This window comes from Syngnathus floridae, chromosome 1 (assembly GCF_059516105.1).
Source record: "Syngnathus floridae isolate MCC-2025c chromosome 1, RoL_Sflo_1.0, whole genome shotgun sequence".
NCBI lineage: Eukaryota > Metazoa > Chordata > Actinopteri > Syngnathiformes > Syngnathidae > Syngnathus > Syngnathus floridae.
The window spans coordinates 11,670,668-11,685,276 of record NC_142413.1 but is presented as its reverse complement, the minus strand read 5'-3'; the positions used below and the strand labels follow the sequence as shown (position 1 = coordinate 11,685,276).

The 14,609-nt window shown below is 40.9% G+C and overlaps 1 protein-coding gene across 5 annotated transcripts in view; it reads right to left on the bottom strand.

Annotated features, from left to right (window-relative positions):
* Window positions 1–14,609, bottom strand: part of ablim3 (actin binding LIM protein family, member 3) — a 45,551-nt gene that overhangs the window by 15,250 nt on the left and 15,692 nt on the right. For all 5 annotated transcript variants that reach the window (XR_015860234.1, XR_015860236.1, XR_015860235.1 and 2 more), the window contains exons 3-5: window positions 8,160–8,343; window positions 2,431–2,546; window positions 9–135 (exon numbers count right to left, since the gene is read on the bottom strand). Coding sequence is in view for 1 of the 5 variants with exons in the window: in XM_088384659.1 (XP_088240785.1) it covers window positions 9–135; window positions 2,431–2,546; window positions 8,160–8,343 (427 nt within the window). In the remaining 4 variants the exon portion in view is untranslated. The remainder of the gene's footprint in view (window positions 1–8; window positions 136–2,430; window positions 2,547–8,159; window positions 8,344–14,609) is intronic.

Below are 14,609 nucleotides of genomic sequence, written 5' to 3'. Positions count from 1 at the left end.
ATGCTCACTTGCTGATGTACTCTCCGGTGAGGACCATGTTGCACGTTTGACATCTGAAGCAGCTGACGTGCCATTGCTTCTCCAGTGCCAGGAGAGACTGACCTTGCTTGATCTCTGCTCTACATCCAGCACAGTCTGGAGAAAAAGAGCAAGAACAACACAGAGGAGGGAAAGACAGGGGATGGGAATTGAGTAGCAGAACAAAATGAAGAAAATAGGTTATGTGCTGCTAAAATGTATTCGGTGGCAGGGTGTGAAGGGCGAACGTGATGCTATAAAAGGATGACGTCATTAATGTCAATTTGATTTCAATTAATTGTTCAGCCCTGGTGGACACTCAGTGGAGATTTCAGTCTGTGCGTACACCGCAAATAAGAGCATGAATGCGATTTGTTTTCCTTGTCCTATGTTGCCTCTCGGATTTCAATGTTGAATTTTGGTGTGTGTGCATACCCCACTTGGGCATCCTTCTATACTTGTCTACCAATCTGCTGAAGCCCACCTTATCTATAGCTTTGCAAATGCGGTATAATGCTGAGCTAAGCTAATGTTGTTTCTTCTTACAATTGTAAAACTGTGATTGAAAGTAAGAAGAAAATGAGCCAAAGGTCCTGCATGCTATCTCCACCAGCAATTAACTGTATTTCACATCACTAACAGGACTATTTAGATCATGAGGGTTTACATGATTTGTGGCTCCCGAGTATCACACTACAGTACTTGGGAAATAATTACTTATTCCCATTAGGACTTGGCTTCGGAGTATCTTCTTAGACATGATCAACTGGCCCTTGGAGAAGTATACCCACTAACAAAGAGACTGCTTCACTCTGCAAACTGTCAGCCACGACAAACTGCACTTGACTGTGAAAAACTGCTGCAGCGTCAGTGTATTTGCTGGTAAAATACTATATTGAAACTGTCATTCAGTGGTGGTGGTGCTGGTTCAACAAAGCCATGACTTTATTTCTCATTGTGAAGTTTTTTTCTACTGAGTCATTATGCATTTGCTTCTTCTGATGATGGCAGTTCTTCCAGAACTCATTGCAAGTCATTATGTACAGCTGTATCAACAGTGTGTAATACACAGTTTAAATGCCTCATCTATGTGTAACATCTTTTGGGAAATGGAACTGGAGTATAATATGTAAACTCTGTTACGAGAAACACAAAAATCGACAATGGAAAGACAGCTACAAATTCAATGTATCCCCTGATTGTACCGCAGTTACGTATCTAATAAACAAAACTAGTCATACTACCTCCTGTACCCTCTAAGCATGCATTTGCATTCTTACAAATCATATTCACATCACAGAACTTCAGCAGAACAGGCTGCCTAAAAAAATACAGAGGATTACATTTAGAGGTTGCCCTCTGAGCACCATCACACACTCTGACAGAGTGATGAACACGCATCTTGGGAACCATTTGGATTTTGTACTCATGAATGAAGCAAGCCCGGGAGAACAATAGCTTAGTCCTGCTCCACCATCTTTTGTTACTCCGGAGTCAGTGAGCATTCGTCAGCGTTTTACGTACCAAATTAATTATTCCCTTTAAATCACTACCGTTTTGGTTTGTTGTTATAGTTTTAATTTTCCAACATTTTTCCATCAATGAGGTAGACTATGTGTTCCTTCTGAGGACTCCATTATTCTGCTGGCTGACCTCAATGCTCATGTAGAAAATGACAGTGAAACCTAGATACCCACCCGATCTGAACCAAAGTGGTGTTCTGACATTGGACTTTTGGGCAATTATCAACTTTGAAGTTGTGTAGTTGTGAATTTGTGGCCCCATGTTTTGGAATCTCGAGTGAAAAGAGGGGCAAAGCTGTCAACTCAGAGACTTGACTTAACTTGTTGGTCTATGTGTGCCCTGCAATTGGCTGGCAAGCAATTCACAGTGTGAAAACCCACGCAGGCACGGGGAGAACACGCAAACTCAACACAGAAAGGCCAAAGCCGTAATCTAACCCCTAACCATTGCTTCACTGTATCGCCCTTTCATCTTTTACTCTGAAGTAAACCTTCCCCAAGCCAGGCTTCTTAATTTAAACTTGGAAAAGATCTAGTCTTTCCTTGAGACAGCAGAATGTTTAACTGGTAGGAGAAGAGTATGACTAGTCTAGGGAAGTCTAGTCTAATCCATTTTCTGGAAAGCTATTCCAATACATCCGAGATTAAAATGTGAATTAATTTACAACTAGTTTTAATCCCTGTATGGGAACCTGTACATCAATGTCTTGTGTCGGTAGTGACAAATGAATGATGAGTGTGGTAAAATGCATCATTCTTAGTGGGCACAATGATCTGACAGAAATTTGATTAGCTAAATGTGCAAAGTAGGGTTACGGACACATCAAATTAGAGTCTGCGTCGGGTAGCTCAAACAGAAGGGAGAAAGCAAGGCAGATGCTGGACTTACGGCTTGGCCCGTGGATTTTGATAGGTTCATTTGGCTTGGCCAGTGAGTGAGAGCATTGCTGGCACACACAGTCCTTTCCACTGAATGTCACTCTGTCTCCGATGGGAAAGGGTTTGCTGTGGAAGTAAAAACAGGCAGAGAATTAGAACCAGTAATAAGGACATAACAGTGGTTCAAGTGCTGAGAATAAACCCAGAGATAGCAAAATTTGCTGGCAGGAATTCAGTGAGCTATATCCATCCACTTGAATATAAGATGCATCAGCTAAAATTTGGGAAAAATCCTGTTTTGTTCATATAAAAGCTACACCAGACTCTTTTCTATTACCTGTATTACCAAAACAAACCCTCTTACAATATCAAAAAATAAGAAAAATCCATAGATAAACCACACTGGACTATAAGCTTCAAAGTTTGTGCAAAAAGTAGCGGCCTATAATGCGGAAATTATGCTATATATAAATTCCGATGTGAGTGTGAGTGTGAGTGTATGTGTGTGTGTGTGCGTGCGTGTGTGTGTGTGTATGTGTGTATGTTAAACCCTAACCCAATGAACTTTGAGGTGGACTAACCAGTGCTCCACTGTGACGCTTATATATATATATATATATTTTTTTTTAAGATGGTTGCTTGTCTCTGTGTGACCTGCGATTGGCTGGCAACCAATTCAGGGTGTCCCCCGCCTACTGCCCGATGACTGCTGGGATAGGCTCCAGCACGCCTGTAACTCCCATGGGGATAAGCGGTATAGAAGATGGATGGATATATATTTAAAATTACTTTTAAAATTACAGCATGATCTTATTTACTACTCCGCTAAGACCTGGAAATGGCATAAAGGCCCCGGAGTCACCAGCAGAGGAGCAGCACACATTGTGTCTGCTGTAGACCCTGAGGCAGATTTGTTCCCTCTGCCTTGGTTCAGTAACTAAGTATGTAAAACACTCAGCTCTTGTTTCTGTTAGGTGCAACTGTCCCCAACGTACCCTGCCATTAATAGAGCACACATTTTTTTCTCTGCTTACCGTGGCTGATTTAAACTACAAATCCCAATTTCTATGAAATTGTTAAGTTGTGTAAAATGTAAAAAAAAACGTGATTGTTTTTTGCAAATATCCAATCATTTTGAATTTGATTCCTGAAACACATTCCAAAAAAGGAGAGGCAGGGGCATTTATCATCGTGTTACAGCATCTTTCCTTGTTATAAGACTCAATAGGGGTATGTCCTCCAATGTGCAGAGAAGGTATGCTATTGCACACTTTTCAACCATGCAGATTCTTCCATCGACCAAAGTGTATCACCTTCATGAAATGCACACACTCTGGATGAAGAGACCTTGAAATGAGGGCGACCCTTGATAAATCTCCTTGTGACTTAGGAATCTTTTGTCCTGCACGCTCCAGAGGCTGTACTAAGGTCTAGCGCAGGGGTGTCAAACTCATTTCACATTGTGGGCCACATACGGCCTCGGTAGATGTCAAGTGGGCTGGACCATTAAAATTATACCATACTATGCTATAAATAACCAAAATATCATGTCTTTCCTTTTTTTTCCTTTTTTTGTGTGTAAAGAAGCACAATAACATGAGGAAAATGTTGTAATTTAATGAACATTCCTTTTCCAAACCATTAATAGCATTACATTCACATGACTTAAAACATTAACAGTAATGCACTTTAAGAGTAAACGAGATTTATAGAGAAAGGAATTTTTAAACCATTTACACATATGTGCATATAAAATCTAAATTTAATCCCTGCCTACACCTTACAAACTAAGGAAAGTCCTATTACATGTGTAAAGAAGAAAGTATTCACATGTCCTGTAAATGTGTAAACTTCATACATGAAACACACATACACATACAATACATATTGAACATTCATGGAGTTGCATGAACAGTAGAAATCCACCATATTTTTTTGTTGTGAAGTTGCTGACTAACATTAAACTGCACACTTTTTTAATCACAACAGTAAGGAGTCATGGTTTTCTGATTGGATTGCTTGTATCGGATGTATTAAAAAGTGAATGAACAAAACACAAGCTCCTTCGAAGTAACCTGTAGATGAGCCGCATGTACATCACTGGCGATGATCAATATAACGTCTGGATCAATATGAAGTTAATTTTAGATTAGAAGTGTGCAATGTGTTCCAAATGGATTTCAATCTAATTCACATTCTCTGGAAAAATCCACAATCCGGTTTTACAGGAATCCTCAGATTTCAATGGGTCACACTTCTTTGGTGGCTGGTACCGTATTCAATTGAAGATGCAGTAGGTTGAAAAGGATTTGAAAAACAATTTACTCCGTTGATATTTAGATTTAACGCAATGTCACAACTACACTGAAATTGGGAGTTTTGTATTGACAGCACTACAATTCAAAGGAATCTTGGTCTTTGTAGTACGGGAAGTGTTTGCGCAGCTTCCTTGAGAAAAACTTCAATGCAGTGATTTTCTGTGTACTGTGAAAATACCGCAGTTTGAGTATTTTAAGAGTACATTTGTGTGAATAAGTCCCTATGCTGAGTGCACAACTCACACAACATGATGTAAACAGTCATGGCGGAAACCGGAGATCCGACAGAAAAGCACACTTTTGGTGTGAGGGCAAAACAGACATCTTTACTCCTATGGTGAGTGACATGAATATGATGTGTTTTGGTTATGGTAGAAAGTAACAAGAGCAAATGACGTCCAAATTGCGCCATGACGTCGATGTGCGGGATATTTAAATGCACAAGTATCTCTGTTTGTTCAGCCATCTAAACAGGTTATTCAGATTTTTTCAGACACCCAAAATGGCCTTAACCCGGATATTGACTGCATGTGAACGTAGTCGCTCTTTTGAATTGCAAAACAATAGCATTAGGATGCTTTGCATAGAGGCCTCTACCTGTGGTAGAAACTCCCTCGTTAATATTCCATTCAATGGTAAAAAGATAGTGGCGCTACCTTTAACCAGCTTCTTCGATCGTAACTTATACGTTGATTTTTCCTTGCCATTTTCACTTTTTTTTTTTTTGTCTCTGCGGCGAAAATGACACTCCATTCACACGTATGACTGAAAAGTGCACTTTTTCCTGTGGTGCGTGAAAAGACAATAATGTGTTTTATTTATGGTAGGAAGTAACAAGTGGACATGTGTTTCAAATTGAGTGCAGATATGACATTTGACCTTGGCCTCATCAGTAAGTTGCTTTATCAGCAACGCTTTAAGATTTTACGATGTTAAGATGTTTAATGCATGTTTTAACTAGCCCCCGAAGTGAAGCTATTTTTGGTTATACTTGCAGCTTGCCCTTTTGATCATTCCCCATGAAAACCTTAGCACAGAAATCTGCTTTCTGATTTCATTAGAGCTGAGGAAATGATGACAATCGCAAAGGCAGGTCATGGTGGAATGACAGAGAAGGGCGTTGTGATGTGGATGCTGATAAAGAGAAGAAAGATGATAACCGTAATAATGAAGAGCGCGACTAAGGGGGGCAGGATTGAGGTTGGGAAGAATAATGCAGGGAAGTTAGGGTGGGATAAAATGTCAAAACTATTTGACATTGTCTTTATCCCTTGTCACAATGATACATTTTATTTAAAAGTAATTCTGCAGAGGGGCTAGCACATCTGTTTCTGTCACGAAATCTAGGTTCAAATGTCAGTTGGAACATCTTAAATTGAATTTGCATTTTCTCATCATGCCTGTGTGGATTTCTCCAGCTACTCTACACCTGAAAAAACATGCTTGTTAGGTCAATTGAAAACTTTTAAAGCTGTACTGTTCATACAGTAGATATGAACATCTGTGATTGGCATGCATGTGTCTTGCACTTGACTGATGTACCCAGCCTCACTTGCTGAGTCAGCTGAGAGTGACTTCACCTCACCCGTGACTAATGAGGACAAGCACTAAAGAAAATGCACGGAAAGAAATCCTGTAACCATTATTGGGATCTATAAAAAATAGACATACAAATACTATATAGGCTTTTTCCTGGGTTCATGTAATCTGTTTTACTGTTTCTTTTTTTTGCTGTAATAGTCTAATTTTCACCATTTCGTGGTGCAGACAATAAAATCATCAACATAACAATTAGCAGACAAAAAAAAATCTGAAAAAAAATAACTACTGCATATTTATTTCTCTGTCAAAAGGTGGAGGATATCAAGAAAAGAAGGGGCCAAGAAAAGCACTGCAAGCAGACAGCAGGGAAAATGAGATCCGCCCCATGGATTCTTGCTGTCTCTTCCAGTGTGCTCCAAATGTACTGACATGACTTCTCCATTGACGGCCTTTGAACATGGGCTGTGTCTGAATGTACACATTATTGCCTCGGTATATAGTGCACCAGATAGGGGTTACGCCATTTTGGGGTGTCCGAATGCCCGGGGAGCATAAATGTAGGGCACTCAAAATTACCCCCAATGCACTTGGAAAAGCAGTAACCATAGATGTTCAACTCAAAAGTTGAATATAGACCACAATGCACTGCAAGCCAATCACAGGGCACACAGATGCAAACAACCATGCACTCTCACTACGGGCAATTTGGAGTGCTCAATGAGCATACCATCCATGTTATTGGAATGTTGGAGGTAACCGAAAACCTATGCAGGCACGGGGAGAACATACAAACTCCACACGGGGAGTCCGGACCCAGAATCAAACCCACAACCTCTGCACTGTTACGCAGACGGGCTAACCAGTGGCATATTATCATATTATTAGGAAACAATGTTTTGAGCAACCACATTATGATATTACTGAACCATAAACAATCTAACATGGCTTTCAAGGAAAAACAACACCCGCAAGAGAGACCTCCAAACCAGCATGCAAATGCTTCACCCCTGCTCTTGGAAGGACCAGACACAATAGCAGAAGCACCAATACTTGAAGTGTCTGGTTTGACCAGTGGGAAAAGGGGCCTACCACCTAAACAGATGACGCCAGCTCCTGGCTGGCAACCTCGAGTGGCACAGACATGCTGTAGGTCACATACGGTTCCCCGGACTGGTACGCGCCAACACGGGCGGACCTGAGCCACCTCTGGCAGTGGTCAATCTGGCCTCTGCGACCACACAGGGGGAACCGCAGTCAACACAACACGGGGACCACTCCATAGCAAAGTGAACTGTCCGACACAAATGGGCAAAGCCGAATGCAGGGGCCACAGTCACCAGATGCGCACCACCAGCGGCTCATGGCCAACAAGAGCAGAAAGTCACATGCACCAAAAATAAAAAAAAGCAAACTCAAAGCAACTCTGCTGCCAAAACCCGGCAGCAGTTTCAATACGAAGGGAGGGGTAATGGCAAATGGCCTATAGCTAGGAAGGGGCACGCACACACAACCATTGCGAGCAAGGAAGAAGGGACAAAATAGAAGCCGGTTACGCTGGCCCCTTTAGCTATTTTATAATACCATATTACAAAGAAGGAAGAAAACAGTGTGGCTATTTGAGTGGTTGTTGACAATACTGTTAACTCAATGAAAGGAAAACAGCATAATTTTTGTCATAAAAAAATATTCAATAGAGACAGCATTTTTGATCAGGTGTTAGATCTGTGATGCTGTGACCCCATTCACCTGCAAATGTTAAAACAAAGCAAAACTAGTTGGTGATGATCCACCATGAATAGGTGTCGCTCGGTGTGCGGTGGGATTTTGTCAATCTGTGGTTGCAACTGTGATGTGTGATGGCGAGTGTGCTCACATGTACCTGCAGACACCGCAGACAAAGCACTTGGGGTGGTAAGTCCGTCCCAGAGCAGAGACCACCTCGCCCGTGATGAAAGTGTTGCAACGGTCGCACCGTGTGCCGTACAGTCGCTGGTAGTCTGCTGTGCAGATGTACTCGCCTTTCTTCTGGAAAAAGCCTGACCTCGCCAGATCACAGTTACACACTGTGGAAAGATGAGCGAAAATGTGTTATCATAATGTACAGTACATTGTAAGGTTTCTCAAAATAGTTTTAAAATTAAAACATTCCAATAATTGTTTCAGATATGTTTAAAAATCCATAGCTAATGCTTAGAATTTTTCACAATATCACATATGTCCATACATACATCCACAATAATATCTTACAAAGTACCATAGACAGGTTTTGTCCATATTACCATCTCAAAATTGTGCACAAATGCTAACGGAGATGCTAACGAGTGCGCCACTAAGCCGATTCCCAATTTCATACTATTAATTAATAAAATAATAATAATAAGTTGATAACCAGTAATTTTACCAGTGAAAATTAGATTCTGCCCATTTATGATGCAAATTTACGTAAACCAAGATCCTTTGCGAATTTAATTAGTTTTTGTATCCGCCTGTATGATTCCAATGTGTGTGTTTGTATTGAAAATTGGCACAGAGGCATTGTCCCACAACTAAATTTGCTCTTGTGGATTTATAGTGGAAAAATCACTGTGCACAGCTACCGCATGAGAAGAACTTGACAAAACAGCAGACCACAAGCTTTTCTCAACAACTGTGTGTGTGTGTGTGTGTTTGTGTGTGTGTGCGTGCGTGCGTGCGTGCGTGTGTGTGTGTGTGTGCGTGCGTGCGTGCGATGCCATGTGAGTGTTGGCTCTAAATGGTGTACCCAAATCAGACTTTATGCTTCAACATTTTGCCATAGAGCTGTCAATGAATTCCAATGGGGTTGGCAGGATACTAAAAGGCCTTTTATGTAGAACAGTGGTCAGCATGGTAACTGGTGTCTGGTTTCTTCCAGTTTCTGTGGTTAACCAACAAAATGAGTTGACAGATGTTGTACCCTCCTACTGGGGAAAAAAATTATCTAAACGTGGCACTGATGAAGATCACATGTGATGCAGATGAAATCCAGATTGTCATATGATATTCTTTCAGATTGTGAGTATTATAAATACACAGAAAGATGCTTCTGGTGAACTGGAGTACAGTTCTGGAGAAGACTAGTATTTTGTTAGTATGACAACAGACAATGTGAATCTCCATTAAGACAGCCCACTAAACACCACTGTGACTTCATGTACATACTGCTATATCAGGGTAAGGAACCATAATTGAGCAAGTTTAGCACAAAATGCAGTTGAACGAGTGTGCATGGGAAGTGTATTGTTTCTTTTGGTAATTTTGTAGAAGGGCGCAGTTACAAATTGGCATTTGCACCAATGTGGGAGTGAACTTAGCCGACTTGATTTTTGGCTAATCAAAGCAGCTTCTTGCACTCCCTTTAGATTCAGCGCAAGTGAAGCACACAGACTTTGTGGCAAAGTCATAACGAACGTGCGCAAAGTAAGTTAAGAAACTGTGAGAAGATCTCCAGTTATGGATGAAGTAAAATTAGCTGCTCAAAAGTAAGTGGAGACCACCTTCCGTCCCAAGTCATGCTTCTTTGTGTGACAACCAACCCAGGGTTACCCTACACAGCAACAAACACAGTTTTGCTACAGTTAAAAGGGTGCTTTTGAAAATATATCAAAGATTATCATCAAGAGTATGAGTGCAAATGGTTGTTCGTCTCTGTGTGCCCTGCGATTGGCTGGCAACCAATTCAGGGTGTACCCCGCCTAGGGCCTGATGACTGCTTGGATAGGCTCCGGCATACCCGCGACCCCCGGGAAGACAAAGTGGTATGGACAATGGGTTAATCGATTCTTTCTACAATGATTCAGAGGATTCGATGCATGCTATTGTCATATTTATGCATGATATCCGCCACACGCATCAGAGAACCACAGAATATTTTTGCCTAAAATCCACTAAAATTGCACCTGTGTCACAAGTCAGACCTGCTTTTATTTTGTCGAAGGCAGGTATGTCCAACTCTGATTTTTGAGGGCCACCGTCCTGCATGTTTTAAATGTGTATTTCCTTCAAATTGAAATGATCAGCTCATCAGTAAACTATTCAGAAGCCATATAACAATCTTTACAAATGTATACTTTGCATGCTTCGATCTTCTGCATGCACTCCGGCGAATCTATTTCTGCTTCCTCAACGTCAACGTTTGTGTGCCTCTATTTTGATTGAGAGATTGACAGGAGGAGCCTCCATTGGTCATGAAGCAAGTCGGCTGTGTTTGCAATGGCGCATTTGCACCTTTCGAAATGCGCCAGTCTACGACAATACCAAAAGAAACGACACTCTACCTACACAGCTAGATTGGATGTTGCGCTAGGCTTGAGAATAAGACCCTACATTTATACAAAAACCCATGCAGTCAACCATAAAGCCCTAAAAGGGGCTCATTTAATCTCAAACTGTTTATGAGATGAGTTAATGTTGTAATAAAACGTCAATATGCCTTCACTTAGGGAACAAAACCGTCTCAGCAGCTGCAGAAGGTTGGAAGCACACACATACATAAATCCATCTCTGATGCACTGGCAGAGAGCATATGAAGAGGCACAGTGATGAAAAGTGACAGTGTGTATGGTGAGATGTGATGATGGATCTTTATCATCATGACAGGTCTTTGGCATTGAGCAGCAGTGGCTGGAAAACTACAGAGAAAGGGTAAAAAGTGGAAAAATGGGAAAGCTGCTCATAAAAATGTGTGTGTCAACCACATTTTCAAAACCACTGCCTTCAAAGTGTTCCCACCACATTTTGATTTCGTCTGACTGGGGCTCCTACCAAAATCTTAATCACATGCTATCTGATACCGTCATGGAAAAGGGAAACGTGGGGAAAATGTGTCTTGAAGTGCTTTAAAGCTATTTCCCTCCCTTCTGCTTTCCAGTCTGTTTTCCAGACTGTCAAATGATAGGATATTCGCACTTTGCATAATGCACTTCATTAGCATACGAACGCCTGACCAACTCAGAGCATTTGCTCAAACTGGACTGCAAAGTCCAATCTTCTCTGGCTAATCACGTGTACCGCAATATGGACAATTGGCTCAGGGATTACAAAGAAGGTTCCCGTGCTCGGTTGCCATAGGAAACAGAAGCTGTTTACGATCGCCCGAGATGTGTGCCTATTTAAATTATGTTGGTGTTATTGTGTTAATGGCTGCTCTGGATCGACGGAAATGCTAAAATTAGCTCAAACTCTGTCTGTCTGCACCTCGTTTAAATATATCAAAAACATCTTACACTCCCTGAGCCATTATTTAGACATATTTCTAGCAGGCGTAAAGTTTACTCCACTCTCAGCCACTAAACTGCCAGGTGTCAGGGGCATGCCAAAGAAAAAGTGCTCAGTAGACTGGAACATCCTGTACGGTTTCAGAGTCGTCTGTCAAATTCTCAAATATGTTAAATGAGGCTTCATCCGGCACAAAAGATTTTACGCTTGAGTGCACTAGCGCTGTGTACAAATCTAGTGCGAATGAGTGGGCAACCTCAACCAACTTACAATTGGCACCTCACCCTTGCGTACAAAACGAAGATCAAAAACACGCTGCCACAAACCTTTAACCTGTGGAGTTGTTATCGGGATAAAGCGGTCGCTGCGCCACCTGTATTTTATTGAAACACAAACAACATGGTATAATTGTCAAGTAAAGGCAGATTGCCCTGGCTACAGTCATTGTATTTCTCTGTGGGGTTTTTACCTAGTGTCTCTCCTTTCTATCTTTTCTCTCTCAGAAAAGGTAGAAAAGGAGAGACACTAGCTAAAAACATACATTCACTTTCATGACGATAATGGGGCATTTTTCAATCTTGATTTGACCAATAACTTCAGTCGTACCAAAGCATAGCATGCTCAATGTTATATCGTAACTGTCAAACAGCAACTTTGTTCAGAGATTTACATTTTTGGCTGTCAAAAAGAAGCATTAGTCATTTTTAATGGAATAAAGTTTGTTACAATTCAGTAATGTTTTCAAATATGTTGAATAGCAGAATCCTACAGAGAACTGTATTTCCATGAATATACAGTAAAAGCACAATTCTTCAAAAACTTACAAAAAGTTAGATTTCAGACTAAATTCACTCTTTACCTTCAAGCAAAAATTCTAAATAATTCCACAATTTTGCTGCCAGAAGTGTGGATGGACTTCAGCCAGATGTTCTTGCCCCTGCAGAGGCATGGCTTAGGTTGGCTAAAGGACGAGAGGCTTTGCTTACATCTGCACAACCAGCAGTACATGGTAGCAACATATGCCTATAAAATCAGCAGACTAATAAAAACCTAAGTGGAACTTGTCAGGTCTGTTTCACTACCCGGTGAATACCTCTCAGCTTTTTAGTTATTCCATGGCTACCCAAGAGGGACCTTCAATCTTAATTTTTATGATTACATAAACAATAAGATCTTTTGAAGTGTGAATGACATATTATACTATGTTACCAAACATAATTAGATTTAGCCACAATTGGTTTCCAAAATGAACTCAACAACATGTTAAGTGCTACATCAAAGACCTAATTGAATGCATTCTGCTCATTTTCAGATCAATCCCTGAGTGGCATTCTAATGCCTGAAAGTAAAAGACAGGTCTTTTGACTTCTGATTTCTCATTTTGGGCAATCCAAGGACTTGGTGAGAGATCACAGGCCAAGTGATTGGAGGTTAACACACAGGCTGCTGTCGGCAGCTGTGGTCATTAGAACTACACTGATGAGACCCCAACAGGGGGTCTGGGTGATTGGGTATTTATCTCCTGCCAACAGACGCAATTAAAATTCCCATCTCAAGTCAACCCAGGCGAGAAACCTAAAATCATTTAGACACCTCCCGTTTCTCTCCTCGTGTCTCAGCTTTGAAGTTTCTGCTTCAAAACATTGAAGGGTGACCACAATTTTGTCTCACCGTGACTACATTGTAGCTGATTATGCACTTGAGTGTAGTGTGCTTTATGATGAAATGATCTTGCTGTAGACGTAAAACATTTTAGGTCTGCTGTGAAAGATAATAATGAACAACGAAGGCAAACGATGATTAAACCTAGGACTCAGCAAAAGAGGTATAGTAATCCTTCGTCTATCGCGGATAATCGGTTCCAAAAACCACCCGGGATAAGTGAAATCCGCGAAGTACGGTCACCAACAAGAAGTACTGGGCAGGCTAACGAGTTGGCGGAAAGATCCTAATTCGCGATCGTACTGACACGCGAAAACGGACTTCTAAATGTAAATGAATGTAAACGAACATTTGAAGCAATACTACATTGTCCTAAAGGTTAGACACAAGTTTCTGCAATTTAGAAGTTTTATTTTGACTTTTAAATGTTTTTACAATTTTGAAAAAAAATCTGCGACGTAGTGAAGCCGCGATAAACGAAACGCAAAGATTTCTTTTCCACATCCTTATTGCACCAGAAAGGGAGTAGCTCTCCAATTTCGTTGTACAATTAAGTTGTAAAATGACAATAAAGGGCATTCTATTCTATTCTATTCTATTCTATTCTATTCTATTCTATTCTATTCTATTCTATTCTATTCTATTCTATTCTATACTATTCTATTCTAACATTAACGGGATTTTTATATGTTTATATATTAATGTAATAATTATAATAATTATCAGTGTGTGACCTCACAAATTTGAAACCTGTTGTACTGAAAACTGAAACCTTCAACGATGGACAAGGACAAGGATGATGTAAACAAAGAAACAAAGACAGTGGGTGGAGGCTGAAAGCGGAATTCTCAAGTGGAGTAATACTGTGCATTAATAACTTCTATCTTTTGGCACTCTGCAGTGGCTTTTGGATAGAGACAGATGGGTGCCCAGTGGAGTCTCCTCAAACCAGTCAGGCTACTGAGGACCTCTGAGGGCTGAGGAGCGATTCGTCAAATGGTGTATAAGGATGACTACAAAGAGGAAAGATTAGAAATACCAGGGAATGTGTTACAATAACTTATGTATGTACATATATGGAGCGCAAGGCTGTTTATTGTCTGACAGAGCAGAATGCTTTTTCCCTCACACAGGCACACACACACACACACACACACTCACACACATGCACGCACACACCCATGCATGTACGCACACAGTGACAATTTAACATCAATATCTGCACACATTTCAAGACAATAGATCAAGGCAACATTGAGTGAAAGCCCTTCAGTAGAGTGACATTGGACATGGATGAGCAGAAGAATGAAACCCCGTCATGTATCGTGCATCCTGGAGAGCCATTGGGGAGGAGTCCCGTATCCTCCCGCACTCATTCTCTCCCTAGCAACCGGGCTTTGGCTTGGTGATTGGACAAGTGTACCAGTGGTTG